Here is a 19,722-nt window from a genome sequence, read left to right as displayed (position 1 = left end):
CCGGGCCTGTTTGTTTACCAGCCGCGTCCGCAGGTTCGGCCAATTGCGGTTCCCACTGGACGCGTTTCGCCGCTCCAGGCCAATGGCGTGGGCCGAGGGAAGTGGCGTGGGCCGAGGGATGTGCTGGCCACCCTCCCTGCAGCCCCCATTGGCCTGGAGTGGTGAACCGCGGCCATTGGGAGCCATGATCGGCCGAACCTGCGGACGCGGCAGGTAAACAAACTGGCCTGGCCCGCCAGGGCCTTTCCCTGAACAAGCGGCAAACCGGCTTTGAGAACCACTGATCTAGCTATTCTTGTTTTACCTACAGCTTCTGTCTCAGTTGTCTCTAAACCCATCACCTCCTGTTATTTTATTCATCCCCCTTGATCTCTCCAATGTTATGCTGATTCCTCCTCTTTGGCTTCTTTTATTCTGTTCTCTTTGTTATACCCATATTTCCATTTCTCTCCCCTAGCCTCTCCTTAATGAAAAAGGCCAGATTCTGACCTCCCACAGGTTTTACATTGATGTGACACAACTAATTTCAGTGGGATTATTATAGTTATTGTGGGTGGGATTTTCAAAGGGATCTAAGAGAATTAGGTGCCCAACTCCCAATTAAATTCTACTGGAATTGGGTGCCTAACTCCTCTAAATACATATGAAAATCTCTCTCTGTATGTGTATCCGTGGCACTTAGGGGACCCAAATGAGATAAGGACCTTGTTGTGCTAGGCACTGTAAAATAGTAAGAGAGAGTCCCTGTTTCAGAGACCTTAAAATCTAAAAAGATAAGACAAAGGAAGGATTATTATCCCCATTTCATAGATATGGAAGTGGGACAGAGAGAGGCTAAGCCCTGGTCTACACTAGGACTTTAGGTCGAATTTAGCAGCGTTAAATCGATGTAAACCTGCACCCGTCCACACAATGAAGCCCTTTATTTCGACTTAAAGGGCTCTTAAAATCGATTTCCTTACTCCACCCCTGACAAGTGGATTAGCGCTTAAATCGACATTGCCGGCTCGAATTTGGGGTACTGTGGACACAATTCGATGGTATTGGCCTCCGGGAGCTATCCCAGAGTGCTCCATTATGACCGCTCTGGACAGCACTCTCAACTCAGATGCACTGGCCAGGTAGACAGGAAAAGAACCGCGAACTTTTGAATCTCATTTCCTGTTTGGCCAGCGTGGCAAGCTGCAGGTGACCATGCAGAGCTCATCAGCACAGGTGACCATGATGGAGTCCCAGAATCGCAAAAGACCTCCAGCATGGACCGAACGGGAGGTACGGGATCTGATCGCTGTTTGGGGAGAGGAATCCGTGCTATCAGAACTCCGTTCCAGTTTTCGAAATGCCAAAACCTTTGTGAAAATCTCCCAGGGCATAAAGGACAGAGGCCATAACAGGGACCCGAAGCAGTGCCGCGTGAAACTGAAGGAGCTGAGGCAAGACTACCAGAAAACCAGAGAGGCGAACAGCCGCTCTGGGTCAGAGCCCCAAACATGCCGCTTCTATGATGAGCTGCATGCCATTTTAGGGGGTTCAGCCACCACTACCCCAGCCATGTTGTTTGACTCCTTCAATGGAGATGGAGGCAATACGGAAGCAGGTTTTGGGGACGAAGAAGATGATGAGGAGGAGGAGGTTGTAGATAGCTCAAAGCAAGCAAGCGGAGAAACCGGTTTTCCCGACAGCCAGGAACTGTTTCTCACCCTAGACCTGGAGCCAGTACCCCCCGAACCCACCCAAGGCTGCCTCCTGGACCCAGCAGGCGGAGAAGGGACCTCTGGTGAGTGTACCTTTTAAAATACTATACATGGTTTAAAAGCAAGCATGTGAAAGGATTACTTTGCCCTGGCATTTGCGGTTCTCCTAGATGTAGTCCTAAAGCCTTTGCAAAAGGTTTCTGGGGAGGGCAGCCTTATTGCGTCCTTCATGGTAGGACACTTTACCACTCCAGGCCAGTAACACGTACTCGGGAATCATTGTAGAACAAAGCATTGCAGTGTATGTTTGCTGGCATTCAAACAACATCCGTTCTTTATCTCTCTGTGTTATCCTCAGGAGAGTGAGATATAATTCATGGTCACCTGGTTGAAATAGAGTGCTTTTCTTCAGGGGACACTCAGAGGAGCCCATTCCTGCTGAGCTGTTTGCCTGTGGCTAAACAGAAATGTTCCCCGCTGTTAGCCACAGGGAGGGGGGAAGGTTGAGGGGGTAGTCACGCGGTGGGAGGAGGAAAAATGCGACCTTGTAACGAAAGCACATGTGCTATGTATGTAATGTTAACAGCAAGGTTTACCCTGAAAGAGTGTAGCCACTGTTTTATAAAATGTGTCTTTTTAAATACCGCTGTCCCTTTTTTTTTCTCCACCAGCTGCATGTGTTTCAATGATCACAGGATCTTCTCCTTTCCAGAGGCTAGTGAAGCTTAGAAAAAAAAAAACGCACTCGTGATGAAATGTTCTCCGAGCTCATGCTGTCCTCCCACACTGACAGAGCACAGACGAATGCGTGGAGGCAAATAATGTCAGAGTGCAGGAAAGCACAAAATGACCGGGAGGAGAGGTGGCGGGCTGAAGAGAGTAAGTGGCGGGCTGAAGAGAGTAAGTGGCGGGCTGAAGACAGGGCTGAAGCTCAAATGTGGCGGCAGCGTGATGAGAGGAGGCAGGATTCAATGCTGAGGCTGCTGCAGGACCAAACCAGTATGCTCCAGTGTATGGTTGAGCTGCAGCAAAGGCAGCTAGAGCACAGACTGCCACTGCTGCCCCTCTGTAACCAACCGCCCTCCTCCCCAAGTTCCATAGCCTCCACACCCAGACGCCCAAGAACGCGGTGGGGGGGCCTCCGGCCAACCAGCCACTCCACCACAGAGGATTGCCCAAAAAAAAAGAAGGCTGTCATTCAATAAATTTTAAAGTTGTAAACTTTTAAAGTGCTGTGCTTAAAGTGCTGTGTGGCATTTTCCTTCCCTCCTCCACCACCCCTCCTGGGCTACCTTGGTAGTCATCCCCCTATTTGTGTGATGAATGAATAAAGAATGCATGAATGTGAAGCAACAATGACTTTATTGCCTCTGCAAGCGGTGATTGAAGGGAGGAGGGGCGGGTGGTTAGCTTACAGGGAAGTAGAGTGAACCAAGGGGCGGGGGGTTTCATCAAGGAGAAACAAACAGAACTTTCACACCGTAGCCTGGCCAGTCATGAAACTGGTTTTCAAAGCTTCTCTGATGCGTACCGCGCCCTCCTGTGCTCTTCTAACCGCCCTGGTGTCTGGCTGCGCGTAACCAGCAGCCAGGTGATTTGCCTCAACCTCCCACCCCGCCATAAACGTCTCCCCCTTACTCTCACAGAGATTGTGGAGCACACAGCAAGCAGTAATAACAGTGGGAAGATTGGTTTCGCTGAGGTCTAAGTGAGTCAGTAAACTGCGCCAGCGCGCCTTTAAACATCCAAATGCACATTCTACCACCATTCTGCACTTGCTCAGCCTGTAGTTGAACAGCTCCTGACTACTGTCCAGGCTGCCTGTGTACGGCTTCATGAGCCATGGCATTAAGGGGTAGGCTGGGTCCCCAAGGATACATATAGGCATTTCAACATCCCCAACAGTTATTTTCTGGTCTGGGAATAAAGTCCCTTCCTGCAGCTTTTGAAACAGACCAGAGTTCCTGAAGATGCGAGCATCATGCACCTTTCCCGGCCATCCCACGTTGATGTTGGTGAAATGTCTCTTGTGATCCACCAGAGCTTGCAGCACTATTGAAAAGTACCCCTTGCGGTTTATGTACTCGGCGGCTTGGTGCTCCGGTGCCAAGATAGGGATATGGGTTCCGTCTATAGCCCCACCACAGTTAGGGAATCCCATTGCAGCAAAGCCATCCACTATGACCTGCACATTTCCCAGGGTCACTACCCTTGATATCAGCAGACCTTTGATTGCGTGGGCTACTTGCATCACAGCAGCCCCCACAGTAGATTTGCCCACTCCAAATTGATTCCCAACTGACCGGTAGCTGTCTGGCGTTGCAAGCTTCCACAGGGCTATCGCCACTCGCTTCTCAACTGTGAGGGCTGCTCTCATCTTGGTATTCATGCGTCTCAGGGCAGGGGAAAGCAAGTCACAAAGTTCCATGAAAGTGCCCTTACGCATGCGAAAGTTTTGCAGCCACTGGGAATCGTCCCAGACCTGCAACACTATGCGGTCCCACCAGTCTGTGCTTGTTTCCCGAGCCCAGAATCGGCGTTCCACAGCATGAACCTGCCCCATTAGCACCATGATGCATGCATTGGCAGGGCCCATGGTTTCAGAGAAATCTGTGTCCATGTCCTGATCACTCACGTGACCGCGCTGACGTCGCCTCCTCGCCCGGTATCGCTTTGCCAGGTTCTGGTGCTGCATATACTGCTGGATAATGCGTGTGGTGTTTAATGTGCTCCTAATTGCCAAAGTGAGCTGAGCGGCCTCCATGCTTGCCTTGGTATGGCGTCCGCACAGAAAAAAGGCGCGGAACGATTATCTGCCGTTGCTCTGACGGAGGGAGGGGCGACTGACGACACGGCTTACAGGGTTGGCTTCAGGGAGCTAAAATCAACAAAGGGGGTGTCTGTACATCAAGGAGTATTTCAGGCAGGACTTCACTGAGGGTTCCAATAAGAAATGGTGCACCTAAGTTATCGTTCTTATTGGAACAAGAAGGTTAGCCTGGCCTCTGATTGATACATGGCTAGATTTACCTCGCTGCACCTTCTCTGTGAGTGACTGCAGTGTGACCTAGAGGAATGAGTCCCCTAGACAGGGGAGGGGGGGGATGCAAATGAGTACAAAACAAATCTGGTCTATTTCTTGTTTTGACCCACTCCATCTATCTTTTACATCTTTGGCTGGCAGCAGACGGTGCAGAAGGACTGCATGCCATCCACATCTCATGGCTGCTCGGCAGAAGATGGTACAGTACGACTGCTAGCCATCCTCATCTCTTGCCTGCCTGGCAGAAGATGGTACAATACGACTACTAGCAATCCTCATCTCTTGCCTGCCTGGCAGAAGATGGTACAGTACGACTGCTAGCAGTCTGTATCGCCTGCCCGCTCACCATAAGATGGTTCAATAGGACTGACTGCAGGACTACAGAGAATGACCTGGTCAAGTCACTCCAAATTTAGTCCCTGCGCCCATGTCTGCCCAGGCGCTCCCAGCCGACGTGGCCAGGAGCACCTCGGACACGACGAGGACGACTACCAGTCGTATTGCACCGTCTGCTGCCAGAAGGCAATGGGTTGCTGCTACTGTGCAGCAAAGCCGTACCGCGTCTGCCAGCACCCAGGAGACATAGGGTGACGGTTACCTGAGCGGGCTCCATGCTTGCCGTGGTATGGCGTCTGCACAGGTAACTCAGGAAAAAAGGCGCGAAATGATTGTCTGCCCTTGCTTTCACGGAGGGAGGGAGGGAACGGGGGCCTGACGATACGTACCCAGAACCACCCGCGACAATGTTTTAGCCCCATCAGAGTGCTCCATTGTGACTGCTCCGGACAGCACTCTCAGATGCCCGATTGTTTGCCGTTGCTCTGACGCCGGGAGGGGCGACTGAGGACACGGCTTACAGGGTTGGCTTCAGGGAGCTAAAATCAACAAAGGGGGTGGCTTTTCATCAAGGAGTATTTCAGGCAGGACTTCACGGAGGGTTCCAATAAGAAATGGTGCACCTAAGTTATTGTCCTTATTGGAACAAGAAGGTTAGCCTGCCCTCTGATTGATACATGGCTAGATTTACCTCGCTGCACCTTCTCTGTGAGTGACTCCAGTGTGACCTAGAAGAATGAGTCCCCTAGACAGGGGAGGGGGGGGAAGCAAATGAGTACAAAACAAATCTGGTCTATTTCTTGTTTTGATCCACTCCATCTATCTTTTACATCTTTGGCTGGCAGCAGACGGTGCAGAAGGACTGCATGCCATCCACATCTCATGGCTGCTCGGCAGAAGATGGTACAGTACGACTGCTAGCAGTCCGTATCGCCTGCCCGCTCACCATAAGACGGTTCAATAGGACTGACTGCAGGACTAAAGAGAATGACCTGGTCAAGTCACTCCAAATTTAGTCCCTGCGCCCATGTCTGCCCAGGCGCTCCCAGCCGACGTGGCCAGGAGCACCTCGGACATGACGATGACGGCTACCAGTCGTACTGTACCGTCTGCAACCACAAGGCAAGGGGTTGCTGCTACTGTGTAGCAATGCCGTACTGCGTCTGCCAGCACCCAGGAGACATAGGGTGACGGTTACCTGAGCGGGCTCCATGCTTGCTGTGGTATGGCGTCTGCACAGGTAACTCAGGAAAAAAGGCACGAAATGATTGTCTGCCCTTGCTTTCACGGAGGGAGGGAGGGAACGGGGGCATGACGATATGTACCCAGAACCACCCGCGACAATGTTTTAGCCCCATCAGGCATTGGGATCTCAACCCAGAATTCCAATGGGCAGCGGAGACTGCGGGAACTGTGGGATAGCTACCCACAGTGCAACGCTCCGGAAGTCGACTCTAGCCTCGGTACTGTGGAAGCACTCCGCCGAGTTAATGCACTTAATGCACTTAGAGCATTTTCTGTGGGGACACACACACTCGAATATATAAAACCGATTTCTAAAAAACCGACTTCTATAAATTCGACCTTATTCCGTAGTGTAGACATACCCTAAGTGAACTGTTTGCACTGAGTTTGTAGCAGAGCTGGGAACTGAATCCAGATCTCCTAAAATCTGGCCTGGTATCTTAACCACAAGGCCCTCCTTTCTCTTGCCTGTAGTGTAGTCCCATGCTTTCTGAGTACTGATTTAAAATGGCTGCTGCAAGTGAGGTCAGACACCTCAGAGATTACCCATGACATTTAAAGGGGGTGCTGGTGCTGGCAGGGGTTGGCCCACGTTTACAGTCAACCTGGACTGCTGGCCAGAGTAGGTTTTCTTTCATTCGAATAAGAAAAATAGGAGGGAGGGAAAAAAAAGCCTCCACCCCTTTTTGTTTTGTTCTGTGCATCAAGGGAAGGACTTTGCCACAGGAATGCAGATTTTTACCACTGCTTCCCCATCTTTACCCATGACAAGCCACAAATGCAAAACAGTTTTCCCTCACCTCCTCTCCTTGCTTCCCGCTTGTACATGCTCCTTGGTGCTGCCACCATCCTCAAAATGACAGCTTGTCATAACCATTTCAAACAGATTGTTGGGTAGAGGGCGTGAGAAAGAAGGTGTCAATGGATACAAATGAATCGTCAGTGATTAGAAGTTTAGCAATTCATAGGCAGTTGCACATTATGAACTAAAGCCAAAAGCAGGTGAGCAACTGCGAACATCACAAACACAATGGTATTAAAGAGTCTTTTTAGTCTAAACCCTTTTATACTTCATCATAAATTTGTACTCTTTCCAGCTTAACAATGGGACTTTTTCCCCCCTAGACCGAACAGAGCCACAAGAGCTTCCTCAGCCCTATTGTTTCACTGAAAAATCATTTGTTTTCAGCATTTTAGTTTGAAGATTGTATTAAATAAACAGTTCAAATCAGACAATCTTCAAGAGATGCTGGGCAGGGGGAGGGTGGCAAAGAAGGTATATTGAATTTCAAGTAGACCTGTGAGAACTAGAAGATCACTTATGTTTTGAGAAGAAAGAAAACATATTTTCATCTGGCATAAACATCTCACCAACAGAGCAACCTTCATGATCCATAAAAGTAACACCATGTATTTATACAGCATCTTTTTGAAGAAGCACCAGACCCTGAAGTGTCTGATAAAACATTTCATGTATAAAAATATATAGCCAAGTTAGAAACAGAACAGTTCTGATACATCAAGGTGATGGGTCTGCTTCTCCACTGCCTTATGGTCATTTACACTGGTATGAAGTGGGTAATCTTCCACACCCATTTTACACAGGTTTAAATGACTACACAAGAAGCAGAGCAGGGGAAAATCATATACTCCAAAAGAGTGGCATTAAGAAAGAGCTGCTCAGGTGAATGGCCAAGTTAAGACAGAGACAAGGGTTCAATTCCATCGTGACTTACAGTCATGCAACTCATGAGACACAGGTGTATATCAAGGCACAATTTGTTGCAAATTTCCTCCTAAAGCTGCAAGTAGGAGCTTGGAATCAAAGTGAAGGATCAACTCTTATTTAGCTCAGTTAAATGTCTTGGCTCAAGGTCAAAGTAGTAACCGCACAACAGATCCACTACTGCTCAGTGACCAAGGTAACACATTCTCCCTCTTCCGACCCTACAGACCCCTCTGCACTAAAGCCCAGATAGTTGTATTTGCATAGCATTAGGGGCAGGAGAAGGGTTTAGCCCTGAGTAAACAGCGGGCGAAAAGTTCTCTCTGAAGAACCTGTTTCCTACATACATTGCAAACATCAAAGCTCTAGAGAGAAGGGAGTTGGTTACATTGTTCAGTCTGTGGTTAGGTTGCTGGGATTTGGTAAATAAAAAAACATTTTTATAACTCATTAAGAGGAGTTTTGGGAAATGTTCTCATATCCGTTTTCAAGGGGTTGTGGAGAGCCCATCTTTTCCTATGGGAGGATTTGTTTTAAACAAAATGTTCAGCATGAAGATGCAGATCAGGCTGAGGAACAGTGACATGTGTTAGTACTTTATACAACTGATAAATGGCAGATTATTAACGGGCTATTGCTTTTACCTGTTAAGTTTGACAAAAGAGCAGTGTTTAGACATCATTATAAAACAAGTGCAAAGCAGCCCATGAAGATAAGTATGTGTAACCAGAGCACTTGATCTGGTTTTGCAAGAATAATCAGTTATTTTCGTGTTCTGTTATTCTCTACACCACTTGAATAATATTTTCCATGTGTGCAGCTGAAATTTCCACCTAACTTCAGAAAGCAGCACTGGTCTCTCAGGTCCTTGGAGGGAACAATAAATCATACAAGAGTAGGGCTGGAAGGGACTTTGACAGGTCATGTAGTCTAGCTCCCTGCACTGAGGCAGGACCAAGTATACTTAGACCCTACCTGACAGGTGTTGATCTAAGCTATTCTTTAAAACCTCCAGTGATGGGGATTCCATTATCTCTCTTAGCCTATTCCAATGCTTAACTATCCTTACAATTAGAATTTTTTTTTCTAATATCGAATCTAAATCTCCCTTGCGGCAGCTTTAAGCCCATTGTCCTCCCTTCAGTTTATACTCTGATATTATCTTTCCATTACTCTTCTATACCAGCTCTCTTTGTTAAAGTAAACCACACATGGAAGCTCCTCTGATCCATGTTTGGAGGGGACCAATGCACATAGTTTAGGCAATCACTCAAGGAAGTAGAGGTGGATCAGCCACCAACTCAACATTACCCTGCCAGCACCTCAAGGAAAGCCTTTAATGAAGTACCCAAGGGCTGCACGTGCAGAGCACAGCTGGAGAGGACCACTGGCTGAGAGAGGCTGGTGAAGTGCATCATATCCTCTTCCCTGCAGCCCTGTGGGGAATGCACACCACAGAAAGTACAGCTTTCTGGTATATTCCTTTAGTAACGTACCCCCTCTGCTTTTGGACACCCATGTATGGGGTGGTTTTGGGGCCAGTGGCAGCATGAGCTCCTGACTTGAGAGCCTCTGACACCTGGCTTTGATAGAATCATGCTGCCTGGGGTGGGGCTAGAGTTGGTGCAGAAGCACAGGGCCCACATGGTTTTGATTTGTTTGTGGATTCCCAAGGATACACAGAGTTGGGGACAGAACTATTGCCAGTAAGGCAATGTAGTAAGAGTTTTGGTTCTCTTGCTCCTCTGCCCTGTAGATATTTTAATAGGATCAAAGATACAGGCCATTATCAGGCACCATTTATTTCTCTACTGCTTGTTCCAGAAGGCAGCGTCACTATAATGTTTTAACAGACCTTAGAAAAGGCAAACATCATAATTTCAAAATCTGTCTATCCAAAAATATACTGTCTCTCTACTTCTATGTTAGGGGACAATAAATGGTGACAAATTAACCTTCACAGAATATAAATAATGCTATGTTACTAACTGCAAAAACTGTCCACGTTTGCAACTAAGCAAAACAAACTTACTGGTTTCAAAGACAAATTCCCTTTTAGAAAAATCTTTGCTTTTGGGATTAAACTATAAGATATGTAGCAAGCATGTGCTGATTCAGATAATTATCTAAGTGTAGATAACCTGTTATCAGGGAACACTCTGCTTTTTGAATATTTATGCTGAAATCTTTTTGGGTAGGGATGAACTAAAAGTAGCTAATGCACAGAGTTTGCCATTAAAAAGCCAATGGTTACAAACAGATATGATACAAAAAGAAAAGGAGTACTTGTGGCACCTTAGAGACTAACCAATTTATTTGAGCATGAGCTTTCGTGAGCTACAGCTCACTTCATCAGATGCATACCGTGGAAACTGCAGCAGACTTTATATACACACAGAGAATATGAAACAATAGCAGGACAGTGGGGTGGGAGGAGGTATTGTTTCATATTCTCTGTGTGTATATAAAGTCTGCTGCAGTTTCCACGGTATGCATCCGATGAAGTGAGCTGTAGCTCACGAAAGCTCATGCTCAAATAAATTGGTTAGTCTCTAAGGTGCCACAAGTACTCCTTTTCTTTTTGCGAATACAGACTAACACGGCTGTTACTCTGAAACCTGTCAGATATGATACAGTGATAACAAAAGAACGGCCATACTGGGTCATACCAATGGTCCATTTAGCCCGGGGCCTGTCTTCTGAAAGTGGCTGGTGCCAGATGCTTCAGAGGGAATGAACAGAACAGGGAAATTATTGAGTGATCCATCTCCTGTTGTCCAGTCCCAGCTTCTGGCAATTGGAGGTTTAGGGACACCCAGAGCGTGGGGTTGCATCCCTGACCACCTTGGCCAGTAGCCACTGATGGACTTATCCTCCATGAACTTATCTCCTTCTTTTTGGAACCCAGTTATACTTTTTGGTCTTCACAACATTCCCTGGCAATGAGTTCTACAGGTTGACTGTGAGATCTGTGAAGAAGTACTTCCTATTATTTGAAACCTGCTGCCTATTAATTTAATTGGGTGACCTCTGGTTCTTGTGTTATGTGAAAGGGTAAATAACACTTCCTTATTCACTTTCTCCACAGCATGCATGATTCTATAGACCTCTATCATATTCCCCCTTCATCATCTCTTTCCTAAAATGAACAGTCACAGTCTTCTTTAATCTCTTCTGATATGGAAGCTGTTCCATTTACCTAATCATTTTTGTTGCCCTTCTCTGTGCTTTTTCCAATTCTAATATACCTTTTTTGAGATGGGGTGACCAGAACTGCATGAGGTATTCAAGATGTGGGCTTACCATAGCTTTATATAGTGGCATTATGATATTTTATGTCTTATTATTTATCCTTTTATAATGGTTCCTAATATTCCATTAACTTTTTTGACCACCGCTGCACATTGAGTGGATATTTTCAGAGAACTATCCTCAATGACTCCAAGACCTTTTTCTTGAGTGTCTATAATACCCCAGTTATTTCCTGTGCTAAGTCTTTCTGTTATTATTCGCCCAAGTAGTTCCACTGAGGCCAATGGGACTGCTTGTGGATTAAGGTGTTATTCACTGTGAGACAGTGTAATTCAATTAACCCATTATGTCTAATTAACCTTCTTCTTGTGGTCTGATCTCAGACACAGTGTTCTGAAACAATTAAATTAAAATAAGTTCTGCTACATCTGGGCACATTTACAGCTATAGAGGAGGAATAGCATTTTCCCTTCAATAAGACATTGGACAGTCCAATAAAATCATGAAGAGCTCAGAAATGTCCCTTATATATACAAAAGAAAATCCAGGTTTTAATTTCTAATTGAGAGCTTCACTTCAATATAATAAGTCATCATTTCTTACTATAATAGTAAGAAGAAAGAAAACATTAGGTTCTTTAAAATTGTCATTATTTAATCTATAGTTTTGCTTAAAATCTTGAGCTTATGAACCAGATCCTCAGTTGCTGAATAGTGGTGTAGCTCAAATGACTTTCATGGAGCTATGCTGATTTACACCTGTGGGAGATCTGGCTTTATGGGCCTTATTCTCCGTTAGCTTACTTCATTGACTTCAGTGATGCCATTCCTGGTGTAGGGTTTGCTTCTGCATCACTGCTGTCAGTGGGAGCAGAATCAGACCCTTATACCGGATAATCAGGTCATCCACCATTATGGAATCAATTACATAAATCAGGCAGACCATATCATCCCTTTTCTGGCCTGTTGGTCCTAATTACAGTTAACATCTTTTAATAAGAATTTATTGATGGAATTTTAACACCTATACTTCGATCTAGAAATATTGTTAGGATCTGTAACATTCAAAGGAATTGATAGTTACTATCATCTAGAAAGAAAAACATAATTCAGCTTAATTTAAATGTCAAAAGCCTGGAAGGCAATTAGTATAAAATACTTTGTGTAAAGGTAGGGTTGCCTAACTGAGCAGAAAGCAGAGGGAAGAGCAACCTGGCATCTGAGTTCTTCGGAACGGTTAATGGATTTGATCGTCACAAAAACCCTGTGAGGTAGGGAACTATTATCACCATGTTACAGATGGGAAGCTGAGGCACAGGGCAGATCAAGTCACTTGTCCAAAGTCACACATGAAGCTTGTGATTGAGCCAGGAGCTGAACACAGCTCTTCAGATTGCAAGCCTAGTGCCCCATCCACTCTACACCAGTGTTTCTCAACCTTTTCAGCTTGGTGACCCCTTATTTAAAGACAAACTCTTTGGTGGCCCCCTGACATGCACATTTTCTTACTCTTACTTTTACAGTATCAGTGGTAAATCTATAATAATTTTTGGTGTGTGTATTGTAAAAGGTTGAGAGAATACCTGACCTTGAAGGGCATGTGTGTGTGCGGGAGCAAGATTTTCTTTGCTTAGACTGTAATAATATTTTCAATTCCTCACAACTCCTGATTGCCTTTTGTGATCCACCAGTTGAGAAGCAGTGCACTAGATCATCCTTCTTGCCCTGCTAATCCATTAAACCACAGACACCAAAGTCTTCTCAGAGTAACTGTGTGAGACACGGTCTGATATAAGCTCATTCACATGAATGACAGCTGTGATATGATAGCCCAAAATATGAACTCTCTATTTTAGGTTCCCCATAGGTAATCTCTGGACTCACGCACAGAGCTAGTCATATACCTCCAATCCTGGTCAGACCACTTTCTCCCTGTAACTGGACATAAAACCTCATGCCCTGCCAAAATCCAAAAATTACTTACAACAAATTTTATCCAACCAGTAGGTAAAGGAGAAGAATTAATGAACCAACATGTCCTCTCCCTGGTAACTGCTGTAGAGACACGTGACTCAACTATCTAATCATCCAGTGCCACTGTCCCCACAAATTATTAGGGTTCTTTGACAGCCTGTGACAGAAAATGGATGCAGCATGAGAAGTTGAGCATTGGCGGTGAAAAGAACACCTATGCCTATGGCACATCATAATGGTAAACCTTTTGAGGTGCTCTCTTCACTAGTCTGAACAAAGCATATAAACCAGGCCAATTTTCCCATAAGTATGTAAAACTGATTTCTTTGGCTAAATGTGGAATTCTGTTTAAATCCATGTTCTGGACCACATAAAACTGAAGATACCATTATGTGAGGAAGTAACTAAATATTTAACAGAAGATGATAAAAACACACCCCATCTCTGCTTTACTTGAGTGTTCGAAGGACATTTTAGTTTGCTGGGAGTTGTTCATTCTCTATCCGTTAACACATAGAAAAGAAACTACATTACACAGTATCGTGGAATAATATTTGGTCATGGAAGAGCATCTAAGTAAGCATCCTTCTTAAGTTTTAAAATGTTCAGCAGTTTACAAATATGATAAAGAAAGGTCCTCTTAAAAAGGAACGTGCATGAACTCAAACACAACTAAATAAACTTAAAATCCAGCACATCTGTCCATACTGAACAGAGATTTGCACATTTGAAAGCTTCTTAAAATTCAAATCCTGAGCTTAGCTTCATGCTTCAAAGAGAGCAGCCTAGCCAATGAGGAGTGTTTGGAATTAATGTATTGGAATGAAATCTGCTGATTGGCAGGAAGTGTGATGAAGCCGACAGCCAAACATTTTCTGGGATTGTTTCAAAGAAGTTATACAGGACTTGGATTATGAATATCCCTGAGGAAGGAGTCTGTCACACCTGATTAGTTTATCAAAATGGTCCTGTTTCATCAGGTAAAATGAATCAGCTTCATCCTTGCATTTGGTAAATTTTCCTCCTCACATTTTTATTCATGGCACATCCAGAAGGCACTGAATTTTGCTACATTCTGACACTTTCCATAGAGGACAATTATTAATAATTCTTCAGTGCATGAAGCTGAACAAAATTCCTTAAGATGATGTCAAATAGCGAGACATGCTGAAAACGGGCACAAACAGTAATTTAGCTCTGTCAATAGCACTTTCCATTATCTGTCTGGACATGCCCTTCGGCACGGCCTTCCAGGCTTTCTTCAAAATGAAGCCTTCTTAAGATTAACAACCATGGTTCCTACTATTGACACTGCAAAAGTATCTCATATGCAATGGCAATAAGTTAAAAGAAATAGCAGAGCCTCAGGTACAGCATCCATTGAAATAACTGAAAGTTCCCAAGAAGGGTGCAAAACATTTATATTCATTTTTCTGAATGTCAAAAGAAGTCTGGGTCAGTTCTTGTTTGTGGGCTGATTCTGACACCCTTCTGAGTATTCTATTCTTATTCTATTCACTACTTGCTGAGTAAAATGCTACTCAGTGTGAGAAAGAGAATCTTGTAGCAATTTCCCCATCTATCCAATGTAGCATTTCACTGTGCATTTCCCCCATTTGGTTGCATAAGTAAAACAAGAAATCACTGTCAATTAGAGGATGCTAATCTTTAAAATGGAAGTCACTTAAAACTGTTATCACAGTAGTTCGTGTGTAAAACTGCAACAGCGGCATCAGTTTTTACAGCTCCTCAATGCAGACTTCCAGAGTATTCTTTGAAATAACGCTTGAAGCCCCAACAAAAACAGAAGTGAGGTTTTCTTTTCCTTTAATACTTTTGTCATTTTTTACATCGTTGAGAAAATAATAATTCTTCTGAAGAAAAAAAAACCCTGCTGGTATCATTAAAAGGCGTAAAACACGGCAAGATATAACTCTCTGAAGTCAAAGCAGCTATTTCTGTCAAAGAAAACAATACAGCAATTTATAACTCTCCCCCAGGTTTTATGTTATTGCAGAAAATTTGGTCCTTTAACAATTAATCATAAATCAAATCACTGACAAGATATTGGGCTCCCATTCCTCTGAGAGGGGAGTGGAATGTATCTCAAGAAGTAAAAACAGCAGGCTGTTTGCCAATTTGTCAGACCAAAGCCCTGTTCAGGGATGTCTGAATTTCCTACCATAACAGTAATATGGAATTTCTGATTCAGCAGTAACCTAATGACCTGGACAGCCAAGCGTCAGATGGAGTCTATGGGTTTTGAAATGAGTTGCTGTTTTGGAATACTTAATGAATTTAGTGCAACAAAAGTTACAAACCCTAGTGGAATGGTTTCTACACTGCATTTTTGCTGTACATCAGGCAAAGACGGGGAGAGGCTAAGGGAGAAGACTTTATATAAATGGCAAGAGTGTAGTCATCATTTCAAGGCACAGTTGAAGAGTGTGGGACATGAATTTTTCACATGAGAGATGGGCAATTGGTTTCATTTATTTAATGACCATTCAAAGACACTCACAGTGATGAAATACTGGAGCCTTCACATTTACAGTGGTGTTAGATGTCTGAAGAAATTCATATAGAAAGAGAGATCTGCAAACTACCAATATAAATTGCTTAAGAAAAGTGTTAAAACTGTCCAAAATTCCTGTATGTGTCATTTATATATACTGTATAATTAGCTACCAATAGCTTAGTCTGCATATTTATATAGTTTGCTTGTGAAGTAGGATGCTGTGTATGACACGTACCCATTATATTTTACATGAAAAAGGATATAGTTAAAGAAAAAGATGGAGTTCCTTGGATTCATGCAAGAGACTTCAAGTGTGCAAAATTAATGACTGGTTTTTCTCTGTCCTCTCAATGTAGCTGGAGCCCTCCAGACAGAAGGATTTGGTGGCAGAATCATCCACATTGGGAGCAGCTCACCCTTCAGACCAGTGGTTCTCAACCCATTAAACACTGTGGGCTGCATATGCAGCTCTCTGTGTGTTATGTGGGCCACATCCACATGATACAGATACTACCTGTATGGCCCTGAGGATGTCATATGGGCTGCAGATGTGTGCTGATTGGGCTGCAAGTGGCCTGCAGTTGAGAACCACTACTTCAGAGCAACAAATGACTCTTTCTATTTCAAACTTAAAATAAAATGACCCTCTAAAAAAAAAAACTAGTAACTGGATACATCTTAACTGTTCAGACAGATTTTCTTGCTGAAAAACCAAATAGTATGTTCCAACCTCTCGCAGATAAGGGTAAGAACCAAGTGCTCTTACATTTTTCGTGGAGGAGTGTAGCATATTTTGAGGTATTGTTAAAACAATAGCAAGGAACAACATTTCCATTTCTGGGAAAGATGCCCTAATCTAGAACTAATGAGCTCTGTCTAGCAACACAGGACAGGCCCATGACAACTAGCTAAACACCCTTAATTTCATTTGCAACAGACCACGGCACACTAAATCCCTTGACAGAAAGCAGTGTTGGAGGAGGCACTTTTAGTGTCTTGAGAAAATAGGAACTGAATGTCGCATGTGCTTCTGGTAAGGTTTTAGAACTGAAGCAAATTCCTATTCAGCCCAGGAAGAGTGTAAGGATGTGTACTTGGCTAGGTGAATGGGACTATGATGGCAGATGGGGTTCAATGATGATAAATGCAAAGTCATGCACACTGAAGGGGACCAACTGAACTGCTCATATACCTTGCAGAGTTCTGTACTAACTGAATTGACTGGAAAGAGACACTGCTGGGCATTGCTGGGATAGACTCAGTGTAAACCTCTGTTCAGTGTGCAGTTGTGGTCAGAAAAACAAATAAGATATTAGGATGCATGAGAAAGACCGGTTTCATTGTTTTCCCATGCCAGGCTCTTGCTTTGTGTCCATCCCCGTTTGTTGATGTAGGTCACGACTGCAGAATGGTCTGTTCAGATTACAAGGCTGGAAATTTTATCTGTGAAAACTAACAGGGCTCTGGGGACTGCCTTGAGTTCTAATGTCTTGATGATGTAGTTCCTGTCATACCAAGGCTCCCTGGGCTTAAACCCAAGTGGTTAAGGTCTGTCTGGTCGGACCGCTTGTTTTCTTCCCTGGATTACTTCCTATGTTGGTCGATCTCCTCCTCAGGGGGCTTGTATTCTCAGCATGGTTCTGCCCTAGGGTCAAGCCCCTTGTTCCAGTTCTCAACATAACAAAGGAAAGGGAATTAGGAGAAATAAAGAGTGTCATGAGAACTTCTCATTCCTAGCAGGATCCTCCAGCTGTCTGTCCTACTGCTCTGTGCTCACAGACATCTGAAGGTAGCCTGGCTCTCTGCTATTCTCCTCTCTGGGAGCTGAGAATGAGAGGTCTGTCCACCTCCCCAGGCTGGAGCCTTCTGAACTGAGCTTCTCCCTTTTTTAAGGCTCCCCCTCCAAGACTGGCACGCCTCACAAGTGTGGTGGGTGGGGCTGCCTGAGCCCAAAGCTGCTCCTTAACCCCTTCTTGCTTGGTGTGGGATCTGTACACCCCACCACAACTGAATATTGGCTCTTAAATCCTGGCCTAAGCTTTTCACAGATAGGCAGAAACCTGGAAATGAAACAGAAAGGAGAGCTCTGCAATGCAGCCAACTAAAGGTGGATACTTAGCTCTTATGAAAACCTGACCTTAACTGTGCATCATGGATGAAAGATCCATTGGTGCTAACTAACATACGTTTACCAAAAAAAAAATGCATATTAAGTCAATCTGCCAAAGATATTAATCTTAAATTACCGAAAAGAAAAATAACATGGAGGCTATTCATAAATTATTTCCATTGCCATTTCTTGGCCATTGTTATATGCCTGATGTGTATTTTTATTCTTTGGAGCACTTGATAGAAGGAAATACTGCCTTCAGATTTACATTGCAATATTCAAAGAGGCCATAGGGAGATGCACTTCAGCACTATGCTTTCTGTTTAAATACACTGTCATTTTTCCAACAAAGCACAAGAAAATTTAATAGAATTTTCTTCAGCCTTCAAGCCTGTGGCTTGCAGGGTCTGCAGAGAGAGCCAGACAGCTTCCAGGTAGTCAGGGTGTTCTCCCAGCCTTTTTGCAAGGCAATTCCACACAGCCTTATCAGGATGAGGGACTAATAAGAAGTGCTGCTGCCCAATCCATAAACCAGGCTACATGAGAAAGTGATATGCTGGTGTAATATCTGGCACCAGGACTGTGGTTCCATATTCAAACCTTGGCAGCAACTGGACTATGGATGATGGGCATTTCTGTCAGGTGTATAGCGCCATCGTCTCCAATGAACTTCAACTAGCTGAGCCCCATGTGGCTGAGGGGACCGATCACTGGTATGGAAAAAGAATCAAGGATGTGACAAGTAAAGGGGCAGGCCACAACCTCCCTGCCTGCAACATCTCCCATGACTCTTTAAAGACCACTCTTTTGGTCAACAGAGTTGAGAATTTTTTCCAACTGATATCTGAAACTTCAGATGGTCTGTCCTCATTTGTTCATTCCCTTGGCAAGAAGCAACACCGCTAATGCCAAATGGCAAGCTTACTGGAGGGAGTAAAATTGGGGGGGGGGAACTGCTGCAGAACATTTAATTAACCCCTCCAAATGTCTTCCACACTAACACTTCAGAAACAGTTTCCTTGATTTGAGATGGCACATTCACACACTTCAGGTCTGAATACTTACTATTAAACTAGCGCCTAATATCTCTATGAAATATTGCTGGCTGCCTAATTTCCATATCATTTTCATACCTAGCAGTCCTTGTGGGATTGTCGAGTTGCTACGGAGGCAATAAGCACAGGACTAATATGTAATCTTTTTCTTTCCTGTAGGAGTTTGCAGGCAGTTCTTCTTCTGGGTTTCTCACAAAGAAAAGCTATAATTTCTCTGTTTCTGTGTTAGAACTAGGAATACAAAATCCTGATTAACATTTCTGTAAGGAACGTAGCTCAAATCCTAACTTGCCCTTAATTTAAATAACTGCTTCGTATATAACTCTTAAGCTGTTATGCCGAAACAAAAAACTTTTTTAACCAGGACTCAAGTGTGTCAGTGGAATACACTAGCACAGTGGTCTCCAACCTTTTCACACACAAGATCACTTTTGAATTTAAGTGCAACCCAGGATCTACCCCGCCCCTTCACCAAGGCCCCGCCCTGCTCACTCCATCTTCCCCCTCCCTCTGTCGCTCACTCTCTCCCACCCTCACTCACTTTCACCAGGTTGGGGTTGGGGGGGGCTCCAGGCTGAGCCTGGGGCAGAGAGTTGGGGTGCAGGAGGGGGTACTGAGTGCAGGCTCTGGAAGGGAGTTTGGGTGCAGGAGGGGGCTCCAGACTGTGGCAGAGTGTTGGGTACAGGAGGTGGTACGGGGTGCTGGCTCCAGGAGGGGGCTCAGGGCTGGGGCAGGGGAATTCGTTATTTTCTGGGAAGCGGAGGGATTGA

At 44.6% G+C, this 19,722-nt stretch overlaps 2 protein-coding genes across 5 annotated transcripts in view; one reads left to right on the top strand and one right to left on the bottom strand.

The window, feature by feature from the left end:
- The window catches only part of LOC125642570 (glypican-5-like), a 610,585-nt gene that overhangs the window by 278,765 nt on the left and 312,098 nt on the right, over positions 1–19,722 (bottom strand). The window lies entirely within an intron of this gene.
- On the top strand, positions 903–2,923 carry LOC125642572 (myb/SANT-like DNA-binding domain-containing protein 7). Its single transcript, XM_048864163.2, has 2 exons — positions 903–1,777; positions 2,366–2,923. Exons 1-2 carry the CDS (start codon positions 1,195–1,197, stop codon positions 2,443–2,445), a joined length of 663 nt encoding a protein of 220 aa, XP_048720120.2. The 5' UTR covers positions 903–1,194; the 3' UTR covers positions 2,446–2,923.

Source organism: Caretta caretta, chromosome 9, assembly GCF_965140235.1.
Source record: "Caretta caretta isolate rCarCar2 chromosome 9, rCarCar1.hap1, whole genome shotgun sequence".
In the NCBI taxonomy this organism is placed as follows: Eukaryota; Metazoa; Chordata; order Testudines; family Cheloniidae; genus Caretta; species Caretta caretta.
This window is presented reverse-complemented; position numbering and strand designations above follow the sequence as displayed.

Coding starts and splice junctions, on each gene's coding strand:
- LOC125642572 (XM_048864163.2), top strand. CDS start 1,195: ATGCAGAGCTCATCAGCACAGGTGACCATGATGGAGTCCCAGAATCGC. Junction 1,778..2,365: donor AGGCGGAGAAGGGACCTCTG/GTGAGTGTACCT, acceptor TTTCTCCACCAG/CTGCATGTGTTTCAATGATC.